Source organism: Schistocerca serialis, chromosome 1 (genome assembly GCF_023864345.2).
Source record: "Schistocerca serialis cubense isolate TAMUIC-IGC-003099 chromosome 1, iqSchSeri2.2, whole genome shotgun sequence".
In the NCBI taxonomy this organism is placed as follows: Eukaryota; Metazoa; Arthropoda; class Insecta; order Orthoptera; family Acrididae; genus Schistocerca; species Schistocerca serialis.
Window position 1 is genome coordinate 740,378,094 of NC_064638.1, and position 25,313 is coordinate 740,403,406.

The 25,313-nt window shown below is 43.2% G+C and overlaps 1 protein-coding gene across 1 annotated transcript in view; it reads right to left on the reverse strand.

Annotated features, from left to right (window-relative positions):
• The window catches only part of LOC126481844 (nonsense-mediated mRNA decay factor SMG9), a 94,960-nt gene that overhangs the window by 61,955 nt on the left and 7,692 nt on the right, over positions 1–25,313 (reverse strand). The window contains exons 2-4 of the mRNA XM_050105807.1: positions 21,974–22,158; positions 4,995–5,053; positions 4,102–4,297 (exon numbers count right to left, since the gene is read on the reverse strand). Coding sequence (XP_049961764.1) covers positions 4,102–4,297; positions 4,995–5,053; positions 21,974–22,158 — 440 coding nt within the window. The remainder of the gene's footprint in view (positions 1–4,101; positions 4,298–4,994; positions 5,054–21,973; positions 22,159–25,313) is intronic.

A 25,313-nucleotide genomic window follows, 5' to 3' on the forward strand; every position in this document is an offset into this window, starting at 1 on the left:
CCATAGTAGTTGAGGTGTAGGCTGCCCAATCAGCTCCACGAAGAGACCATCATGGCAGCTGGTCAGGGGGTTGGGAGTGAAGAAGAGAAACCAGAATAGGAAAGTGGTCGCTACCACAGAAGCCATCGTGGACCCTCCAACTGAGGTATGGAAGAAAACCTGGGCTACTAAGAGAGAGGTCAATGGCCAAGTATGTTCCATGAGTCAAGTTAAAATATATGGGAGCACCAGTGTTAAGGAGGCAAATGTCCTGCTGTGCCAAGAGAGCCTCAACGTTCCTACCCTGGCCCGAGATCTGGGCCCCACCCCATAAAGGGTGGTAGGCATTAAAGTCCTCCAAAAGGAGGAATGGTGGGGGGAGCTGGGCAAACAAGGCAGCTAGGTCGGCAAGAGGGACAACCTCATGTGGGGGAAGGGAGAGGGAACAGATGGTAAGCTCCATTGCTGCCCGGATTCTAACAGCCACAGCCTCGAGAGCCGTGTGAAGTGGCACTGGGGCACTAGTAACAGTGGGAAGAGCATAAACACAGACACCGCCAGACACCCTGTCGTATTCTACATGGTTCTTACAGTAACCCCGGTAGCCATGGAGTGAGGGGGTCCGCCTAACAGGAAACTTGGTTTCCTGCAGGGCCAGACAAGTGGCAGGGAAGTGGCACAAAAGCTGTTTCAACACAGCAAGGTGGTGGAAAAAACCACAGCAGTTCCACTGAAGGATAATGGTATCCGACCGTGAAGACATGAAAGAATGTGGGGGGGTTAGGTTATGCCTTAAAAGTGCTCGCTGCCACCGATTGCGAAGTAGCCTGATCAACTTCCATAGGAGCTGTGGGGTGAGCAACATCTAGATCCTGAGGGGGCGCTAGATGCTCCACATCATCTTCAGGGGCAGTGGTGATCTCCTTTTCTGTCTCTATGTCCTTCTCCTTTTGCTTTTTCTTCTTTTGGTAGGGTCCCGTTAGTCCTTCGGTTTATCAGGCTGGGTGGGTTTTTCTGACCCAGTCTTATGGACCGAGGAAGACCTGGAAGGCCCTCAGGTGGTGGCTTTTTCAGCCACTGGGTGACATCTGGAGGGGCAGTAAGCATGGAAGGGAGGGCACCAAGCGATTGCTTCCGCGCGAGGGGAGCCGGAGGAGGCGGGCACTTCCCCAGCTCAGAGGTGGGGACTGAAGTCCCCAAAGGAGGAGGGGTTGTTACTCCCAATGTTGATAACAGGGGAGCAACAGAAGAGGGTGTTCCCCCAACTACCTGGGGGGCAGAAATAGACGGCCAGGCTGGAGGGCCCACAAAAAGCGGCTGAGCTAGGGGGCTCGTTGCCAGGGATGGCGACATCGAAGCTGCTGCAGCAAATGTCAAGGAAATGTGCACAGGGTGAAGCCGGTCGTACTTGCGTTTAGCCTCTGTGTAAGTGAGTCTGTCCAAGGTCTTATACTCCATAATCTTCCGTTCTTCTTGATAAACTGCGCAGTCTGACGAGCAAGGTGAATGTTTCTGTCCGCAGTTGACACAAACGGGGCGGCGAACACGGGACGTTGGGGTGGGAGGCACGTCCACAATCCCGACAGTTAGGGTTGGCGTCACATCTCGATGACATATGCCCAAACCTTCAGCACTTAAAGCAGCGCATGGGAAGAGGGGCGTAAGACTTAACATCACATCGATATATCATCACCTTGACCTTCTTGGGCAGGGTGACTCCCTCGAAAGCCAAGATGAAGGTGCCAGTGACAACCCTACTATCTTTAGGTCCCCTGAAGACACATCGTACAAAGTGGACACGGCGGCATTCCAGATTTGCACGGAGCTCGTCGTCAGACTGCAACAACAGGTCACAATGAAATACAAGTCCCTGAACCATATTGAGGCTCTTATGAGGCGTAATGGAGACAGCAACATCACCGATCTTGTCACAAGCAAGCAATGCCTGTGACTGTGCTGGGGATGCTGTCTGTATGAGGACTGCTCCAGACCTCATTTTAGCCATGCCCTTTACTTCTCCAAACTTGTCCTCTAAGTTTTCCACAAAAAACTGAGGCTTAGTGGTCAGAAATGAGTCCCATCTCTTTGGCTGCAAACCAGAAATTGAGGAGAATACACCTCACCAGGTAATTTAGACCGCCGTTCCTCCCCTGGTGTGGATAGGGAAGGGAACGATTGGGGGTCATACAGTAAAGCATTGAACTTTCCTTTCTTAGAGACTCGTGCTTGGGCACTATTCATATTTCATTTCATGGTGGTCCCACGGGCAGCTAGGGAAGGAATGTCCACCCAGACGGAGCAGTCAGAGCACTGCTTGCCTGGGTAAGCCTAATACAACCGGGGGGGAGGGGAGGGGGGGGGGGGGCAGCAGGTTCCCCAGAGGTCGCCCACTAGCAACTGTTCTACCTTAACAGCCATACGTCTCCTCGGCGCGCAGCACACCTAGCACACCTTGAGATTGAGGTTTTTTTTTTTTTTTATAGAGGTTTATACCATCCTTGCAACCCAGGCAGTTAAGCCAAGATCCCCGGGCTCTGTACTGTACAACGTTCCACCGTCGCACCTTAAGGTGGTCGTTGAAGCACACTCAGAGCTTACGGTATTAAGGACTGGTGGTGCTTCCCAGTCCCCAGCTCAGGGACCCCGGGGTCGCCAAGCCCGGACCCAGCAACTAAATGCTGAGCCCCCTGAGAGGGGGGGGGGGGGCGGGGGAGAGAGGGAGAGAGGGAGAGAGGGAGAGAGAGAGAGAGAGGGAGAGAGCGAGAGAGAGAGAGAGAGAGAGAGAGAGAGAGAGAGAGAGAGCGGGAAAGCAAGGGGACGGGGAGCTAATGCAGATGAGGACGTAGAAGATATATCCTTGATGGACAACACCTCAGTACTACATTGGCAACTACCTGCCTGTTCCATCAGCACTATTGTTAAACCATACCAGAATACTGCCAATTATAGCTGCCATATTGCGGCTACATTGTTGGCAATATTACTATGGCCACAAATTGCCGAAAAATAAGCCCACATAAATGCACCTTTAATGGCTTCACGATGGGTGAGGAGTGGATGTTAAAGTATGTGCTACATGCACTTAGTATAGTACAAACAGAGTTTTGGAGATCCACTATCTGAAGCAGAAACACTATTTTCATCAACAGCCTGTAAGTTCAAGGGCATGTTACAAAGGATTAATAATGGGTTGTCAGATCACAAAGTTTTAAACCTGGAAACAAGGTATGAAAGCCTAAAAAATAAACTTATACAAAGAAAAAGACTGCAGAGCAACATTATCATAAAAACATCTTTAGATTAATTTGTTCATATCCATATTAATCCCACAATATAAAAATTATAGTAAATTCCATAAACTGCTGAAAAATTATTGTCCATTATCTACTAATCACTTCTCGCAAATCTAATCAATAAGTGTTTCATTACAATATGATACGTTAGCTGCAGACAAACTACAATTCTTGATGACAGTGCAAGGAAAAAGTCTTTGTTTCTGCACCATAATTGTGGGTTGGGTTGTTTGGGGAAGGAGACAAGACAGCGAGGTCATTGGTCTCATCGGATTAGGGAAGGACGGGGAAGGAAGTCGGCCGTGCCCTTTGAAAGGAACCATCCCAGCATTTTCCTGGAGCGATTTAGGGAAATCACAGAAAACCTAAATCAGGATGGCCGGACGCGAGATTGAACCGTCGTCCTCCCGAATGCGAGTCCAGTGTCTAACCACTGCACCACCTCGCTCGGTGCACCATAATTGTGCTTGAAATCTTTATTATTTGTAAATTACAATTACGAAACTCACCACACTATCAGAATTATTTATTTATGATAAGCAGTCTCGGTGTGATCTTACTTAGTTGCTATCAGTGAACTGGAGATCAAATTTTTGATACACCTTATACATGTTTCCTTGCAAGATATTTATTTATTTATTTATTTATTGCACACTATTATATGGTTCCCAGGCATTTCAGAGCTAAATTAACAATTCTGAGAAAAGGTTATTGGTACTATATTGTAGCATTATGCAAATAAAGTCTCACAGCACATCATGATTAACACATATGAAACTAAATTAACTCTTTTAATAAAAAAATAAATTAAAAAAAATCTGTCACCTACTGTCCACCAGCTAACAGCGACATGAGGGTAGATTTACCAACACCCAATGAGCCCACAACACCTACAACAAGGAACTCATTATTGCCCTGGTCCAGAAGATATTCCAGTATGGCATCCTGCAGTACTTGCAAATTATCATCCAATAACTTCACGGACCCCCGCATTTCAGGAGGCTGAGATAAAGTATTGCTTATGTCTGAAACAAAAACAGCTTGGCAAATCAGAGACACTAGGCAAACTTGTTACATGAAAAAGTGATGCACTTCTAATTCAAAAACAAAATTTTATTTCCATAAGTGTTTCAAAGTGTTGTGTTTGTAAAAGACAAATTATATCATATGCCATAACAGCAGTAGTAAAGTATTTTATAATACTGAAAGTAAATGAAATATATAATGATCACTCACATCCACACTATATGTTGTTTATCAAGGTAAACTGAAACAACAAATTATTTCTAAGAACTAATATCCTAAATCATGAACCACAGCACCTGTCGTAATAGTTAAGAGATGAACTATGAGAACTTACAATACTGAGTAAAAGCAAGTAATAAATAAAATAAATATTGAAAATCTAAATAATTTAAAACTGAAACAAGAAAGTTTGATAAAGGCAACAGAAGATCTTACTCTCTCACTGTTCTAACTAGGAACACAAGGAAACACATGGCCATAAAACAGATACAATTTATTGAGGCGCGGACTGACATCCCCAAGAATGTAATTAAAGTAGTTTACATGTCTCAAATATATTTAACAACTGAGGTCCCGGAGGTCTGTGAATGCCCATTTTGAGAGCATTTGCAACAATGCTTACAAAGGCTTAATTTACAACATTATTCACATAATGTGATTGTAATTTACGCAATTCTACCACAGAAAAGAACTCACTTTCTCCTGGGGCATGTTTTGCAGCCAGCTGGTACAGCGGTTGAATCTCAGTTTCCTTTCTGCAAAGCATAGAAACAACATAGTCAAGTGCAATCCTTGTAATAAATAAAATGAACAGTTTTATAATTATAAAAGAACAAGTTAGAAAGAGAGTCAAAATTAGAGTATCAAAAATACAATGATGACAAGTGTTCTTTTGAACACACAGTCTTTATTCTCCATTTAAGAATGGTCAGTTAACATAGACAAGTTTACAACTAATACTTGGGATGGAGGGCTGCTGATATGTATAATTCTTAAATTTGAATAAATTTCACTGCGGTCATCTTAATCTGAAACCCTGCTCAACCATTCAACTAGGGATGCAAGTGATATTGCGCACATCTCAGAAGTATCAAAAAATCTTCTATCCCTCATGAAAATAGAGGTGCATTACACCATGCACCTGCACTTGCATCATACACAGAAAGAGGCATATTCTCTCTCTCTCTCTCTCTCTCTCTCTCTCTCTCTCTCTCTCTCTCTCTCTCTCTCTCTCTCTCTCCCCCCCCCCCCCCCCATCTCGTCCTCCCAACTCTCTCTATGCATCTCATCCTCCACCTCTCCCTATGCCGATACCGGCATCCCTCTCTGTGTCCATCACTTCCTCCCCCCTCACTTAGAGTCCCTCTTTTCCTCCCACTTTTCTCTGTCCACCTTATCCTCCCACCTCTCTCGCTATCCATCTCCTCCCCTCTCACTGCTCAGCTGTAGTTATCTGGATGCCTAGCCCCTGCACGCAGTCAAATACTACCCGTACAAAGCAACTGTCACGTAGGCCAGCCTAAATATCAGGGGTAGGAAACACTTTTTCCCATATCTCTGCTCCTGTCAGAGCTATGTTACTCAGCCATCTCTCTATCCAGCTCATTCTCCTCTCTCTCTCACTATCCATTCCTCCCCCCCCCCCCCCCAAATTCTGCCGTGTCCATCCACATGTGTAGCCCCTGAAAGGCATGCCAATACTACCCACACAACTTGCATCCTTCCCTCCTATATCTGCAGATTTGTTGTGAATGTCTCCACAGAAATGTGGGTAATACAACGGGTGTTTCTATTCTCATATTACACGCCCCTTTGAATTGCTGACTACGTGTTAGGGACAGAAAAACCATTGTTTGCCCAAACACACACACACACACACACACACACACACACACACACACACCTTTCCTCCATCGCTTCGCTTGCATACATGTTCGACACACATGTTGCCCACAAACCCTTCTCAACTTTCTCTCTGTCCATCTAATCCCTCTACCTCTATCTGTCCATCATCTCCTCCCCCCTCCCTCCTTGTCCATTTCCTCCAGCCTCCTCCCCCATTCTCCACCTCTTCCTGCCAACATCTCACTTTCCATCTCCATCCTCTCCCTATCCACCTCCTCCTCCCCACCTCCCTCTATTCATCTCCTCCTGTCCATTCCCACAATCTCCTCCTGCCTGCATTTCCGTATCCATCTCCTCCTCCCTCTTTCTTTATGCATTGCCTCATCCCTCCTTTCCTTATCCATCTTCTCCTCCTGCTCCTCCTCTATCCATGGCCATCTCCTCCTCCCTCTCTCTTTCCCCACTTCCACAACCCCCCTCTCTTCCTATCCATCCCCTCATGCCCCATTGTCTCTGTCCATCCACTCTTCTATCCATCTCAGCCTCCCTCTGTCATTCCATTTGGACGTGCAGTGGCCAATATTACTTTCACAACATGCCTGTCATTCCGTGCAGCCTACACGTCCGGGCTATCAAAACTCTTTTTTGCCCATGACATGTACGATACAATGCTTTTAGGCTGATAAAGCAGACCAATACTACTCTCCCCACAACATGCCTGTTGTGCAAGCCAGCCTATACAGCAGGGACTAATAAACACATTTTTGCCCTATCTCCGGTCCTATGAGAGCTAAGAGGTTATGAAACTCGTAGTGCTAATACTCATAGAATTTGCTGTTTGTGTGTCAAATTTAGTTTACACAGATCCAGGGCTTTGGGAGGAGATCCCCCCCACACACACATTTCAATGTGCATCACCAAGTGGCTACGTGCATATGTCCACAGATGTGCTGTGATCAAAAGCTCGAGTACCTCAAATCAATTTGCCACAAATATTGATCAGTCGATATCAAGAGACATTATAGCGGAAAGAAAAAAGGGAAAAGACTACAAGTTTTCTGATAGATATCTCCCTGGGGACTTTTAAAGTAACAGTTTGTTTAAAATGTTTAGAAAATCATCCATTTCATCAAAAGGATACTTTATTTCTCCCTCCATTAATCAATGAAGAAAATGTTATGCAGCATGTAAATTGTTGGTGCAAGATCAGTTTATGTATCAAATCAAGAAACAGAGGAATGCTTTCCTTTGTCTGAAATTTAGAAAGTCTTTCCACAAGAACATTTTAATATGAGGAAACTTTGTTATTTGCAGAAACGACATTCCTTGACAAAGAGACAAAATTGCACATTGTGCCAATGGTGAAAAAAAGAAAGGAAGGAAGGAAAAAAATTGTGCATATTACTGTGTGAGTAGCACAGCTACAGGCAATTAAATTTGGTTTCATTATGATAATATTCCAAGCAGATTACTACATAAGTAGATAAGGATGCATGTTTCCAAATTTGAAAATTCTGGTCTTTGAGGAGAGAATAGAGACCTTATTCTTCAGTGCAGTAAGTCAACAATTTGTCCACATTATTTTCCTTTAGAAGGCCTCCGAATCCTTAAGAACTACTCCTACAGCTTTGTTGTCACCACAGGTGACTGACTTGTTTTCACATAAAGGGACTGCAATCAATAACAATCAGCAGAATATATGATCTGTAGTAATTTTTTACAGCCACAAGATGAGAATTTATTTTACACATGCATACAGACATCAGTGGTTGCTAACTGACATTACAATAAATTTAGTCCAGAAAGATGCAATAAAAATCAATAATTGTGACTACTTTAATAAAAACTGTGTAAGAATAAAGTCTGTAAACAATTATGTATGAAACGAGACAAACAATCATATACTCAATGAATGTGAAATTAAAATGTGCATTTGTTAATGCCTAGTGTAAAAAACTTGTGTAACAACGTATGTATTGTACAAATAACAGAGTCCACTGATGGTGGTGCAACAGTACTGAAACACTTCTGAATGTTAAGAAGAATTTTCTTACAAGTATAAATACATTTACACTGAAGAAACTGCAGTGGGTGACGGTAACATGTTGCCAAACCAGTTTTATTAGGTGGTGGAGGTGGTTGTAGTAGCAGCAGCAGCAACTGTGATAGCGTTAAGTGGCAATGGCATTTGTGCAGGTGGTTAGGGCCTCCCGTCAGGGATACCAATAGCAAGGTGCCACCCTGCCAACATGTGTGTCAATGAGGATTAAGTGATTATGATGAGAAGACAACACAACACCCAGTCTCCGAGGGGAAAAATCTCTGACGTGGCCGGGAACTGAACCTGGGCCCTTCACATGGCATTCTTCCGTGCTGACCACTCAGGTATGGAGGCGGTCAGCAGTAGCATATCAAATGCACAAATATTTTTGATATTAACAATGTTCCCCAAGCATTATTCAGAATCAGTTTCACAAATACTATTATTTCTTTTATCTGTGAAGTCCAGTCCTTGCCTCTTAATGAGCATTTTGAGCAGGAGGTAGGTGGGAATGAGGGAGAGTGAGAGGAAGCAAGAGGGTTCAATATGGTCATGTTCCTCACAGATCTCTTGTAGTTGAACCATGAAATTATGTAAATACATTATGCAGATAACTGCAATAAGTGCTTGTGCAGATCAGTGACCTACTTGTGACGTCATGAATCGCAGACAAAGAAACGGCAAAATTCAAACAACTAGACACTATGAGTAGATGCCTCCTAAAAGTCACCAAATGGACCAATGGGCTCAACATTCCCCTACAACAAATGAATCACCCTCAACAGTGTCTTATGTCCTTATTCTGCAGGAGACTTCATAAATATTTGGAATTTAGTTGAATACTGACACAAGATTTGGTGAACATGACTACTCCCCTTCGATATAAAATTCACATTAGAGGTTTATTTTCACTCTGGGGATTTAGAAAAACCACTTCAGTGTTGAATATCACAATTATTTAATGAGTCTGGGCAAGGAAAGAAAGTTTAGCCTCCAATAATGATACAAATTCTGAGGCACTCCTCTCAGTTTTTTACAATTGTAGAATGAGTATGATTCAAACATAGCATTAACCTATTCTAATGTTTTTGACGACTAAGAGTGTGTGAAGTGTATGTGCAAACTCCCCACTTCTCTTACACGAGTTGACTTATTTGGGAACGTGCAGCTGATCTTCTTCTCTGGATAGCCGGCTTCTGGAACCTCTACAAACTTCTTCTACGAAGAATGATGCTAGTCACAGGAACCTTTAAGTAAGACTCTCTCTCTCTCTCTCTCTCTCTCTCACTCTCTCTCTCTCTCTCTCTCTCTCTCTTTTTCTCTTTGTGAAATAATGAGGTACTCGAAGAATACTTTTCAACAACTATTGGTATATTTGAACTTCCACAAAGAACAAAATTCACACTTCTCACATAAACAACTGACTTCTTGTAAGTCATCCGTGTCATCTCACATTAGAAACAATTAAGTTACATTTACAACAGAGTTGGCTTGATAACCACAACTCTATTACACAGGAATCATACATATGTCTTGCCTTTAGCAAGTTCAAGTTAAAAGTTACTTAAAAGTCTTCTCAACTAAAATGTGCTTTTGTCACTAACAATAGTCACAGTTATAAAACAGCACAGAATAACACAGAAGTTCCTTGGTTCTGCCGTGTGCTTTCATTACAAATTCCAAGGCACGATCGACAAGTACTTGTCGGTGCCATTTGACCACTGTATCTACCATCTTCTCAAGATAAACCTCGGGCCTGCAGACACAGACAGGTGACGTGCAGTAGATAGGGTTCCTTTCTCCCACTTACATCTAAAATATCATGTGTTTGAGATGAAGGACGGCCAAGTGGTTCTAGAATTTATGTGGAAATTCTCGAAACACTACATTTCCCCTCCCCCCCCCCCCCCCAGATCGGACATGCGATATTTTATACTACATAATCATTATGTACATAACATCACTCACAACATTTCATATCATAACAATATACTTTCTTGATACATGTTTCTACATACATCTTTCACTTCAACAACAATCTTTTTTTTTCTCTAGAACAATCTTTAGCTGAGCGTTCCTTTATTCTGTTATTATTTCACCCTGACATCAAAACCTGAACATTTTTTCATGTTTTTAGTCATCTTTTCTAATATTTAAGAATTGTGAGGACTCTTTCCCTATTTCCAATCGTAAACTGCAGGTGTTCATGACACTTGAGTATTCTGTAATTTCTATCCTTTGCACTACCTTTTCTTTAGTATGTACTAGCTTCATTATCTGTTGTAGTTTGGAGCAACTCAGGGCAAAATGAAAGTCTTCTTTTTGACACTTGTGAACTTACATAAAACGTTATAATGCTTGTTGTGCCTAGAATTCAAACTTTCCAGAATAATCCCTACAAAATTTTGTGACATTTGTCACAATACTGTCCCTTTCCCCTAGGATCAGTACCTATACCTTGCCTGTGGGTTGACCATATGAGAGCACTTCCTCTTTCCATTTTGGTAGGTAAGCCCCTTTACAAAACATTCCTATATTTTCAGGCCACACTGTCCTATCTCCAAGTAGGTACGTCTGCCCCATGTTGTTGTTGTTGTTGTGGTCTTCAGTCCACAGACTGGTTTGATGCAGCTCTCCATGCTACTCTATCCTGTGCAAGCTTCTTAATCTCCCAGTACCTACTGCAACCTACATCCTTCTGAATCTGTTTAATGTATTCATCTCTTGGTCTCTCTCAACGATTTTTACCCTCCATGCTGCCCTCCAATACTAAATTGGTGATCCCTGGATGCCTCAGAATATGCCCTACCAACCGATACCTCCTTCTAGTCAAGTTGTGCCACAAATTTCTCTTCTCTCCAATTCTATTCAGTACCCCCTCATTAGTTATCTGATCTATCAATCTAATCTTCAGCATTCTTCTGTAGCACCACATTTCGAAAGCTTCTATTCTCTTCTTGTCTAAACTATTTATCGTCCATGTTTCACTTCCACGCACTCCATACAAATACTTTCAGAAACGACTTCCTGACACTTAAATCTATACTCAATGTTAACAAATTTCTCTTCTTCAGAAATGCTTTCCTTGCCATTGCCAGTCTACATTTTATATCCTCTCTACCTCGACCATCATCAGTTATTTTGCTCCCCAAATAGCAAAACTCCTTTACTACTTTAAGTGTCTCATTTCCTAATCCAATTCCCTCAGCATCACCCAACTTAATTCGACTACATTCCATTATCCTCGTTTTGCTTTTGTTGATGTTCATCTCATACCCTCCTTTCAAGACACTGTCCATTCTGTTCAACTGCTCTTCCAAGTCCTTTGCTGTCTCTGAGAGAATTACAATGTCATCGGCGAACCTCAAAGTTTTTATTTCTTCTCCATGGATTTTAATTCCCACTCCGAAATTTTCTTTTGTTTCCTTTACTGCTTGCTCAATATACAGATTGAATAACATCGGGGATAGGCTACAACCCTGTCTCACTCCCTTCCCAACCACTGCTTCCTTTTCATGCCCCTCGACTCTTGTAACTGCCATCTGGTTTCTGTACAAATTGTAAAATAGCCTTTCGCTCCCAGTATTTTACCCCTGCCAGCTTTAGAATTTGAAAGAGAGTATTCCAGTCAACATTGTCAAAAGCTTTCTCTAAGTCTACAAATACTAGAAATGTGGGTTTGCCTTTCCTTAATCTTTCTTCTAAGACAAGTCGTAAGGTCAGTATTGCCTCACGTGTTCCAACATTTCTACGGAATCCAAACTGATCTTCCCCGAGGTCGGCTTCTACCAGTTTTTCCATTCGTCTGTAAGGAATTCGTGTTAGTATTTAGCAGTCGTGGCTTCTTAAACTGACTGTTCAGTAATTTTCACATCTGTCAACACCTGCTTTCTTTGGGATTGGAATTATTATACTCTTCTTGAAGTCTGAGGGTATTTCGCCTGTCTCATACATCTTGCTCACTAGATGGTAAAGTTTTGTTAGGCCTGGCTCTCCCAATGCTGTCAGTAGTTCTAATGGAGTGTTGTCCACTCCCGAGGCCTTGTTTCGACTCAGGTCTTTCAGTGCTCTGTCAAACTCTTCACGCAGTATCTTATATCCTATTTCATCTTCATCTACATTCTCTTCCATTTCTTTAATATTGTCCTCAAGAACATCGCCCTTGTATAGACCCTCTATATACTCCTTCAACCTTTCTGCTTTCCCTTCTTTGCTTAGAACTGGGTTTCCATCTGAGCTCTTGATATTCGTGCAAGTGGTTCTCTTGTCTCCAAAGGTCTCTTTAATTTTCCTGTAGGCAGTATCTATCTTACCCCTAGTGACATGCACCTCTACATCCTTACATTTGTCCTCTAGCCATCTCTGCTTAGCCATTTTGCACTTCCTGTCGATCTCATTTTTGAGACGATTGTATTCCTTTTTGCCTGCTTCATTTACTGCATTTTTATATTTTCTCCTTTCATCAATTAAATTCAATATCTCTTCTGTTACCCAAGGATTTCTATTAGCCCCATATACTTAGCAAATGCCGGGTATGCCCAATTATCCTGTCTGAGTAGGCCTCATGGTTCATTACCACAGTATATGTTCCTATGTATACTACAATTAAGTATTTTGTGGTAAAGTTACAAATCTACTCTACACCTCGCATATACTTCTTAGAAGTTTATCTAATCCCTAGAGTCCTCTTCCACTTGTCAACTTCTATACTTCCAGTAGATACCATATCTATATACACTATTCAGTAGATAATATGATTACTTAGGCAATTCAAGTCCCACTATCCTACAATTCGTCACTTTATCAGAGTATTTATTATACTGACTTTTCTTAGATGAGTACCATGACCAATTCCACAGTTGCTTGCAGTCTCCCCCCCCCCCCACACACACACATCCTTCTTATGTATACTCCGTGCAGAATTGCCCTAGTTTTTAGATACTTATGTATATGCATGATAGTTTTTTTTATATATATTTCCCACATTGCAACAGGTTTCTAGTCTGTAATTTCAATGTTTGTGTTTAAATGTCTTCTTGTGTGTATGCAGATGTGTGTTCACGTAGTCTGATTCTTCAGGCTTCTTATCTAAAGATAAGATGTGTATTGAAACCACAGAAACCAGGAAGGACTTCAGCGACAGAAGTTAGTGAAAATGGAAAGATAGGCCCTCAAATGCGAAGTAAGACAGGAAAAAAAAAGGGTGTGGTTGCTAAGATTGAAGAAGAGAAAGGAGATAGCCCCAAGGACAGGAAACCCTTCCCACCCCCTCCCCCCCTTCCCTAGGACCCCTACGTCACAGGTACTTGAGTGAGACGCCAGAGGAGGTTCAGTGTTGAATCATTTCCTACAGAATGGGCATTCCTACATTTACCCTTGAGGTCCCCGAAGGAAATATTAGCAACCCTATGGTTGGTTGGTTGGTTTGTGGGGGTAGAAGGGACCAGACTACAAAGGCCATCGGTCCCTTTTTCCACGACCATGAAACACCCTTAAGGATGAAAAATAAGCAACGAAGATGACAAGGGATGACACAGAACAAGAAAGACGTAGACAAAGACCAAAAAAGAGGAATTAAAAACACACACAGTGTTACAGTGGTTGGCTGACATTGGAAAAAAATCCAGCCACCAAGAGAGACACTAGAAACCCCAATCTAAAACTGTTGGCCAAAGGCCAGACTCAACACAAAAAAGACACAAACTCTCAGATCGAGCAATAAAAGCCCCCTGTGCGAATAAAACTCAAAACTAAGCCTGCCATGGCAGCATCATCTATTAAAAGTGCAGGGAGAGTATCAGGCAGTGCAAAAGTCTGCCTGAGCGCAGTTAAAAGCAGGCAGTCCAACAAAATGTGGACCACTGTCAATGCTGAACCACAGCAACAGAGTGTAGGATCCTCACGGTGCAATAAATAACCATGCGTCAGCCAGGTGTGGCCCATGTGTAGCCGGCAGAGGACAAATACAGGTATGCTCCTTGACGACCCAAAATTTGTTGGATGAAGGCAGGGTGCGCCATCCAACACCCCAGGTACCAAGGACCTTCTGCTGCAAAACTGACTGGAGATCACATTCCGAAAGCCAATCTCCATGGCTGGTGCACAGACAGCCTGATTGGCCAGCCTGTCAACCGTTCATTACCCGGCATGCCGACATGACCCGAGGTCCACAAAAAAACCACTGAGCAGCTGCAATGGGCAAGAGTATGGAGGGACTCCTGGATAGTCATCACCAGACGAGAGTGAGAAAAACACTGGTTGATAGCTGGTAAACTGTTCAGGGAGTCACTACAGCTCACTTGGGCAGGAGCAGACATACTCGAGGGTGCAAGAGATGGCTACCAGCTCTGCAGTGAAAACGCTGCAGCCATTTAGTAACGAGCGTTGTTCAGAGCGATCCCCAAGAGTGAAAGCATAACCAACTTGACCAGCAACCATTGAAACGTCGGTATAGACTATGGCGGAGCCGGCGAATGCAGCAAGAATGGAAAAAAATTGGCGGCAAAGGGCCTCAGAAAGGACTGGATCTTTTGAACTTTGCGCCAAATCCAGCTGAAGACATGGACAAGGCACACACCACAGGGGTATACAGACATGGGCCCGGAAAGGAGTGGGACAGGGAAAAACTCAAGCCCAGAGAGAAGAGACTGGACGCGAATCGCAATCAGACACCCCGACTGGGGCCGCCATTCTGGAAGATGGGCGACCAAGTTGGGGAACAGGAGACGGTAATTGGGATGCCTGGGCAAGCTACAAACATGCACAGCATAAGAGGCCAGCAGTCATTGGCGCCGGATCCGCAATGAAGGGACACCAACCTCCACAAGTAGGCTGGTGACAGGGCTCGTGTGAATAGCTCCAGTGGTGAGTCGGATGCAATCAAGAAACTGCACCGCGGAAGGCGATGCCAAACCATAAGTCAGACTCCCATAATCGAGACAGGACTGAATCAAAGCATGATACAGTCGGAGAAGGGTAGACTGATTGGCACCCCAGCTGGTGTTACTCAAACAACGAAGAGCATTAACATGGCGCCAGCACGTTCGTTTAAGCTGCCTAATATGAGGGAGCCAAGTCAACCAGGTATTAAAAAGCAAGCCTAAAAACCAATGCATCTCCACTACGGCAAGAGGCTTGCCATCAAGACAAAGCTGTGGCTTAGGGTGAATAGTGCAATGCCAGCAGAAATGCATGACGCAAGTCTTGGCAGCCGAGAACTGGAAGCAAATGTCATACGATGGCAGATTCCAGGCAGACCAGATTATCGGAGACAGAGCGACCCTTGCGGAACCCACCCTGAGACAGAGCCAGAAAGCCCCGAGACTCAAGTAGCCAACTCAACCTACAGCTCACCATGCATTCGAGCAACTTGCACAGAACGTCGGTGAGGCTAATGGGGTGGGAGCTGTCCACTTCCAGTGGGTTCTCGCCAGATTTCAACACTGGCGTGACGACGCTTTCCCACCATTGTGATGGGAACTCGCCCCCAACCAAGGTACTGTTGAAAAGGTATAGGTGGTGTCACTGGCAGTCCACCGAGAGGTGTTTGAGAATCTGATAGTGGATGCAATCCGGCCTGGGAGCAGTATCGGGGCAGGCGGCTAGGGCATTTTGGTGGAATTCCCACTCACTGATTGGAGCATTGTATGATTCCGAATGGCGCATATGGAGTGAAAGGCTCCGACGTTCCAACTGCTCTTTCAGGGAGCGGAAGGCCAGCAGATAATTCGTAGAAGCAGAACTCTGAGCATAATGTTCTGCTAAGAGTTTGTGTCTGATTCAGTACAGACTGCTCCTTTCAGGGAAAGCCCAGGTATGCTGATGGGGGTCTGATATCCATAGAGTAGCCTAATCTGGGTCAAACCTGCAATGGAGACGTACAGATGCCAATGGTGGAGACATACCTTTCCCGGCACCCCTGCTTCCATCGGCGAACAAGGTGACGGGCTCGAGCACACTTAAAGGTAATAAGGTGGTCCAGGGATAGGTGCCTCTTATGACACTGGAGGGCCCACCCTAACAGCGACAGCCTCTAAAGGTGTTTGAAGAGGGACATGTTCACTGTCAAGAGAGTGAAGAACGTAAACGCAGACTCCACCAGATAACCTCTCATAAGATACCCGATTCTTATAATAATGCCAATAGCCATGAAGTGCGGGGGTTCGCAACATCGGAAACCAAGTTTCCTGGAGAGCAATGCAGAAGAAAGGGTGGAGGCTGAGAAGTTGTCAGAGCTCAGAAAAGTGGTGGAAAAAACTGCTGCAATTCCACCGCAGTTGGGTTGGGGTTGGGTTGTTTGGGGGAAGAGACCAAACAGCGAGGTCATTGGTCTCATCGGATTAGGGAAGGACTGGGAAGGAAGTCGGCCGTGCCCTTTCAAAGGAACCATCCCAGCGATTTAGGGAAATCACGGAAAACCTAAATCAGGATGGCCAGATGAGGGATTTAACCATCGTCCTCACAAACATGAGTCCAGTGTGCTAACCACTGCGCCACCTCGCTCACTAATTCCACTGGAGAATGACACTGTCTGCAGCCGAAAAAGGCGTGAAGGGATCAAGGAGGCAGATTACACCGCTGGGTAGTTGACCGCCACTGAAGGAGAGCCAGAATCTAGAATCAGTGCATCTGAGGTTGGGCGAGATTGAGGTCGTCGGGGGCACCAATATCTGCAAATCGTCCTCAGACTCATAGCTGGTAGGAATAGGGAGCGCACAGGCAACCTGAACCTCACCCGTCTGACCCAGCATAGTCTTCTTCTTCTTCATCTTCTTCACCTCCTCCTGCTGCTCCTTAGGAGCAACCTGGGAGGGAGACTCAGAAGGAGCGTCAGGAACAGACAAAGAGTGGGAAACTCTTCGATCTGCCACTCATTGCTCCTTGAGCCACTGACTGATGTCAGCTGTCGCACTGGATGCAGCCTTAGAAGGCAGACTTCCAAGGGAACCTTTCTGCATGAGAGAAGCCGGAGGAGGCTGGTGTACCTCCGGCTCGGGAAAGGGGGGGGGGGGGGGGGGGGGTTTCCGATATCCCCATCAGTTTGGGGGGTTGGTCTCCCAAAGGAGGTACCTTGGGAGTGCCAGAAGAAACAGCATCCCGCAAGGAGAGCTGTCGCCACCGGGGGCAACAAAGTTGCAGTCGCAGCATACAATGTAGCCATCTGCACAGGATGAAGTCATTCATATTTCATCTTTGCATCCTGATGGGTGAGCCTGTCCAGAAATTTTATTTCCATGATTTGTCGCTCCTTATGTATAACAGGGCAGTCAGGCGAGCAGGAGAAGTGGTGCAGCCTACAGTTGACACAAGTGGAATGTGGTACACATGGAGTGCCTGGGTGCAGAGGACGACCGCAATCCCTGCATGTGGCGCTGGAAATACGATGAGAAGACATGTGATCAAACTTCCAACAATTGAAGCAGCCCATAGGGGGAGGGGCGTATAGTTTCACGTCACAACTGTAAACCATCACCTTGACCTTTTCAGGCAACGAGTCACCCTCAAAAAATCTTTGGGTCCCCTACGCGAGCACCAGACAAAGTGAACACCTCTTCACTCTAAGTTGACACGTAACTCCTCATCTGACTGCAAAAGGAGGTCACAGTGGAAAATAAGACCCTGGACCAAGTTAAAGCTTTTATGGGGAGTAATTGAGATTGGGATATCACCCAGCTTGTCACAGTCGAGCAACGCCTGCAACTGGGCTGGGGAGGCCGGTTGGATCAAAATCGCCCCACTGCACATTTTAGACAGCATCGCCGCTTCCTCAAATCTATCTTCAAGGTGGTCTATGAAAAATTGGGGCTTCATTGCCTGAAAGGTCTCTGCATCAGTCCTGCAGCAAACTAGGTACAGAGGCGAATACGGCTCACGAGACCGAGTCGCCCTACAGCCCTCCCAAGGTGTGGACAGGGAGGGGCACGCTCGAGAATCATAGGTCACAGTATCCAATTCATTTTGTAAGTGCTCCGAGACTGCTGGAGCCGAGCGACCACCAGCTTGAGTCGATTTAACCCATTTCATTGCGGGTCATCCTCTCTGAAGCCACCCACTCCGATCAGGGGCTCTCCCCACAAGCGCCACCTAGCCGCAGCAAGGGCAACCTGGTGGGATGGCCATTGCCGGGAGTCCCGGTGCTCCAGAAAGGATGGGCACCTACTCCTTGGCATATGTGGGGAGATTGCAGCAGTGCAATCCCTGTGTTGTCAGGGGGCTACCACCAAGAGGGTACTGGACAACCTCACCACAATGGACTGGCTACTGCACTGGATTTCGGGTGCCAAAACGGTCCAGAATTATTGGAGGCGTAAAGGATGGTACGGCGCAAGAGACGAGAAGTAGGCAACCTACAAGACTGAGGGGTCAAGCCCGCCACATGACAATAAGCAGCATGCAAGATCTCAGCGCATGATGGACAAACAAAGAACACCACGTAAGGCATCGTTCTCCAAATGGCACGCACTATCAACAGAAATTTAGAAAAAGTGGAGATCAAACCCAAGAGGGGACCATCACAGAAAAGCCAAAATGTTGGAGACTCCTTTTAGTCGCCTCTTACGACAGGCAGGAATACCGCGGGCCTATTCTTACCCGGATCCGCAGAAGGTAGCAACCCAATGGAAACGCCAAATGGTGTAGAATCAGGCACACTTGTTTGCGAGGGTTGTCTGTCTGTGTGTTTTGTGTTAGTAATGATTTATCTGTTGGTGTAAATCATGCTTTACAATACCCACCCCTTTCAAAATTGATACAAACCCTCCCATTTACATCACATCTCATAAAAAGTATCAAATATTCTATACAAAATATAAAAATCTATATGCTACTGTAAAATAATTATTTAGCTCTTCACATTATATTATATTTTACACACATATAAGATACTCTATTCATTTCACTTCATTTCTATAGATCACTTTCTTCCTTATTCTGTGATTCTCGAAAGTTGTAGTCATATCCAGTTTTCTAGGTAATAAGATTATTCGATAGTTTAAGATTTTAGAAATAGATGACAGAATAGTTTAAGATTTGAAGGGAATTCAGTGTGGGAAAACTATTTTGGAAGAAACACCAAAAACAACTCAGGATCCAACTATCATCACTCTGCCCGTTAACTCAGAATTTCCCTGGGGGATAAATGCCTCCGCCCGGATCCCATGGACCTAATATTAACTTCACTTGAGCACTTGCAGACCAATACTTCTCTTCAAATTTCTTTTGAAAATCTCCCCAAGAGGAAAAGTTCTCAATATTTATGGTTCCCCATTCGGATGCTTCTCCTAGAAGGTAAGCCACAGCAAATTCAAACTTTTTAGAGTCCTCCCAATTTTTTGGCAAAGCTTGGTTAAACCTCTTCAATAAATGTGTTGGGTGCACATCTCCATCGGGTTTGAATTTAGGGAATTCTCTTGATAACCCTGAATTCACTCCCCATTGCAAATCATTAACTACTTCACTGGTTAACACAACATTGGACGAAGTTACCCATTTTTCCACTTTGTCCTGGATAAGTTTAAATTCTTCCTACAAGTCACCTATAACCTTTCGGGTATCTGAAAGTTCAGAAGAAACAATAGGCGACATGTTCTCAGATGTTATTCTCTTGGTGACTTCTCAATCTATAACCCCTTCAAATCGTTCCTCCAAACTACTTATATTTACTATATCAGAGTTTGCTACCTTCTCTAGGAAGCTTCTTTCTACATTATTTACTCGAGTACTTACACCTGTAATTTGCGATTGGATTATTGGCATTAACTTATCTTGCTTTTCAATACTCTCTTTTAAAGTATTCAATCCCTAATTTACTGTATTAAACTTAATGTTACATACATTTTCAAATGATCCCAACTTTTCATTAATTTCGGATTCGATCATATTACATTTTTCCCCAATATCAAATTCTAATTTTTTTGTCAAATTCTGAAATTGATCATTCTGTTTGTGATTAAAGTCAGTGAACAGTTGATTTATTGAATATCCAAGGTATTGGTTAATTCCTTCTCTAAGTGTTAATTTCAAATCCTCTACTTTACTATTTAAGGTGTCAAATTCAGTCATTAAAGCATCCATCCCTTCGCATAGATTACCAAATTCTTTGCTCTGTGAGTCCACTTTGGTATTTAACAAACTTAGATTTGTTGCTTGACTATTCAAGGTGTCACTCTGGTTATTTACAATTTCACTCTGAGCATTTAAACTAGAATCTATCAAACCTATTTTTTTCTTAGAGTTTCATTCTGAGCATTTGACTGCTGACTCTGGTCATCTAACTTAGCATTTAAAGTTTTGCTTTGATCATTTAATCAACAATTCAGTAAGCTTAATTATATACTCTGAGCTTTGATTAGATTTACTAATTCAGACCAGTCATGCCCTTCTTTAGTATTTCTCATAGACCTGGCCGGTTCTGACGCCTCTCCAATTTGCTGAACATGACCCATGATTTTACAAACTTCAGACCTAGTGAGCATTTAAAAATTAACTCTAAGTGTAATAACTAGACTAATGAAGTCCATTAAATGGTTTGTATCACTTCTTTCTACGGTACTAAAGTTCCGTTTTGCGCTCACCCAGCGTAGAATTCTCACAGCTTAGGTGAGCGGATATGATGGCAGGTCAGGACCGGTGAAAAGCAGTTGGTGCTGGCGGCGTCGGTTGTTGGTTTCCATGTAGGTGTCAGTGAGCGGAAGTGAAAGCAGGTCAGCACCGGTGAACAGCAACTGTTGCCGGTGGCATCACATGTTGGTTTCCGCATCTGCGTCCCCACGATGCATGTGACAGCTGTATACTTCCTACACCAGATCATCTTAATCAGAGTGATCTCAGCGTACTTGTTCTTAGAGAAACACACTGGAATCTTCTTCACTATTTCTCAATTCAAATTTTTTCTTGTGAATAATTGGTCATGTTCTGATGTCTCAGAGCAAATTCTTTATCACGTTTGGTTTGGTTGCTATGACAACATACAACATCCACCTTTCTTGTTTTTGGTCTTAAAATTCCTGTTTTTCAAGTCTTTTTTCACCAGTCACCATGTTCTAACATTTTTTATGACTAAAAGCGTGTGAAGTGTATGTGCAAACGAGCTTAATAAGAACAAAATTCACACGTCGCACATAAAATTTAATTTCTTGTAAGTAACTCGTATCATCTCACATTAGAAACAGATTTAAGTCCATTTAGAAAAGAGTTCGCTTAACAACCATGTCTCTACTACAAACATATCGTAAAATATGTCTTGCCTCCAGCAAGTCCAAGATAAAAGTTACTAAAAATCTTTTTTCACTAAATTGTTCTTTCATCACTAACAATAGCCACAGTTACAAAACAGCAATAACACAGTTCCTTGATGCTGCCATGTGCTTTCATTACAGCTTCCATGGACCAACCGACAAGTACTTGTCAGTGCCGTTCAACCACCACGTCGACCTTTTGCTCAAGCCTGATTTCACACCCACACACACAGACATGTGACGTGCAGCAGATATGGTTCCTTTCTCCCACTCCCATCTAAAATATTGTGTGTTTGAGACAGTGGAAGGCCGAGTGATTCTAGAATTTGCATGGAAATTATTCTTGAAACACTACACTACTAATGACTTTCTTCCAACGTGAACTTAGGAAATTAAATTAATCATTATAACAGAATATTATTCATTTTGTAAAGTTAAATAAATGTAACAAAAAAAACTCAATGAAAAAATAAATAACAAATATTCAAATCTACATCAGTTGCTTCAAACAGGACAATGCTGTATTGGTGACTGTTGTTACAAAAAATTCATACCTTACAGCATTGCTGGAACTGGGTCGCTGGGTAGGAAATGAGCTACCCTCCCTGTTTCGAAGAATAATTGTCGTTTGATGCTGCTGTTGTGTTGGCTGCTTATTTTTTTCTGGCACAGAGTCCCGATCAGGATTTGCCAATATAATAGGTGATCTTCGTATTCCTGGTCCATATTCACGTTTCTCCTATTACAGGGACAACATTGATTCACAAGAATGCACTAATACTTACAAAGAGAAGACATAATTACACACTAAAAAACATTTTTAATGTGTGCTTTAAATGCGGAAAGCATAAACAAAGCGATTTCCATCAGGTACTTCTACAACATAGCTGATTCTATAAGGGGTGCACATGAGGTTTGTTTCATTTTTATAAACACATTTTTTTATTTTTTTTATTTTTTTTATTAGCCAGCACTCCATCCAGTCCTGATAATGGCAGCTGTAAGAGACTCTGAAGTATTAATGTGATACACACGGAACTGCTGTCCACAAATAAGAATTTTTAAATCCTAGAGATCAACCAGTGAGCTACTTGCAGTAAAGTGGCAGAATATGGAGCACAGCTAAACAGCATGGAGCTCACGTAATACTAGATGCGGAAGACAGACTAAAACCCAAAATTGATAGAAGTAAGCTTTTTTGGTAAATGTGAGCACATATGAACGTATGCGAAATGGAAGTGGAAGATTGTTTCAAGCTGTACTGCATGTGTTGTGGAGTAGTGGTTAGCGTGCTGTGGATCACCAGTTCAAACCACATCACCAGTAAATATTTGTTACTTAATTTTTATGATTTCCAGACAGTTCCTGAAATTTCTTATGTTGTAACATTTGCATATTTTGGAATATTCTATGTCTGAATAAAAAGCAGCACTCCGCAACCAGGAATTCTGTTCTGGCTGTAAGTTGATGGCTTCTGTGCTAAGTTTGGTACTTTACTGAGGACCCTGCTTTCAGATTTGGGCTCGATTGTGGTTATGGTGCGACACTGCTTGGTGGATAATTGGGTACTTCAAAATATCTACATCACTGTATCTCCAATTAGGCAATATAAAATCCATCACTGACATGGGCAAGAACTGGAACAGAAGCAGTACATCATTCCATTGTTCCATACATTCAGGAGACCAATGAATTTCAAGCCAACAGTAAGTCAGCTGTGCATCAGGCATCCGTCAATGTTTTCCAGAGGGGCTGGTCAGGATATGACATGATATGACTAAGTCACCAAATACAACAGGCAAATGTGTACCGTTACTTAGATGGCACAGCCCAGCAATGGCTCGAGAAGAATGAGGAGAAGCTCAATGTTGTTGTTGTTGCTGTGGTCTTCAGTCCTGAGATTGGTTTGATGCAGCTCTCCATGCTACTCTATCCTGTGCAAGCTTCTTCATCTCCCAGCACCTACTGCAACCTACATCCTTCTGAATCTGTTTAGTGTCTTCATCTCTTGGTCTCCCTCTGCAATTTTTACCCTCCATGCTGCCCTCCAGTACTAAATTGGTGATCCCTTGATGCCTCAGAACATGTCCTACCAACCGATCCCCTCTTCTGGTCAAGATATGCCACAAACTCCTCTTCTCCCCAATTTTATTCAATACCTCCTCATTAGTTATGTGATCTACCCATCTACTCTTCAGCATTCTTCTGTAGCGCCACATTTTGAAAGCTTCTATTCTCTTCTTGTCTAAACTATTTATCATCCATGTTTCACTTCCATACATGGCTACACTCCATACAAATACTTTCAGAAACGACTTCCTGACACTTAAATCTATACTCAATGTTAACAAATTTCTCTTCTTCAGAAACGCTTTCCTTGCCATTGCCAGTCTACATTTTATATCCTCTCCACTTCGACCATCATCAGTTATTTTGCTCCCCAAATAGCAAAACTCCTTTACTACTTTAAGTGTCTCATTTCCTAATCTAATTCCCTCAGCATCACCCAACTTAATTCGACTACATTCCATTATCCTCGTTTTGCTTTTGTTGATGTTCATCTCATTTCATACCCTCCTTTCAAGACACTGTCCATTCTGTTCAACTGCTCTTCCAAGTCCTTTGCTGTCTCTGAGAGAATTACAATGTCATCGGCGAACCTCAAAGTTTTTATTTCTTCTCCATGGATTTTAATTTTAATTCCCACTCCGAAATTTTCTTTTGTTTCCTTTACTGCTTGCTCAATATACAGATTGAATAACATCGGGGATAGGCTACAACCCTGTCTCACTCCCTTCCCAACCACTGCTTCCCTTTCACACCCCTCGACTCTTATAACTGCCATCTGGTTTCTATACAAATTGTAAATAGCCTTTCGCTCCCAGTATTTTACCCCTGCCACCTTCAGAATTTGAAAGAGAGTATTCCAGTCAACATTGTCAAAAGCTTTCTCTAAGTCTACAAATGCTAGAAACGTAGGTTTGCCTTTCCTTAATCTTTCTTCTAAGACAAGTCGTAAGGTCAGTATTGCCTCACATGTTCCAACATTTCTACGGAATCCAAACTGATCTTCCCCGAGGTCGGCTTCTACCAGTTTTTCCATTCGTCTGTAAAGAATTTGCGTTAGTATTTTGCAGCTGTGACTTATTAAACTGATAGTTCAGTAATTTTCACATCTGTCAACACCTGCTTTCTTTGGGATTGGAATTATTATATTCTTCTTGAAGTCTGAGGGAATTTCGCCTGTCTCATACATCTTGCTCATCAGATGGTAGAGTTTTGTCAGGACTGGCTCTCCCAAGGCTGTCAGTAGCTCTAATGGAATGTTGTCTACTCCCGGGGCCTTGTTTCGACTTAGGACTTTCAGTACTCTGTCAAACTCTTCACGCAGTATCATATCTCCCATTTCATCTTCATCTACCTCCTCTTCCATTTCCATAATATTATCCTCAAGAACATCGCCCCTGTATAGACAATGACAGGGACAAATTCCAGCCTGAAATGAATGAATGAAAATCTACAGCAAGTCCACTTAGCAGAAAAACAAGTGAAGAACAGGGCTCAACATCATGGTGAAATGACACAGTCTATAGAGAATGTTTGGGATGTGTGCAACATTGTGAATCCAAATTTGACAGAACCCAATAAAATCTCATATTTGATGAAAGGAGATGAAGAAGAATTGTACTAAGCTCTTCTCATAAAGAATGTCACAACAGCAGAGGAATTCATCAACTGGCACTAGTAAAGGCAGTTCAACAGAAAGAGTCAGACAAAAGAGGTATGATCGAGTCCCAAAAGTGGTCTCTGTTGCAGTTATGGAAGAGCACCATGACCTTGCCTCTCCCATGGACTAAGTAGTAAGAGAAGAGGTAGAGTAGTTTATAGCAGCCA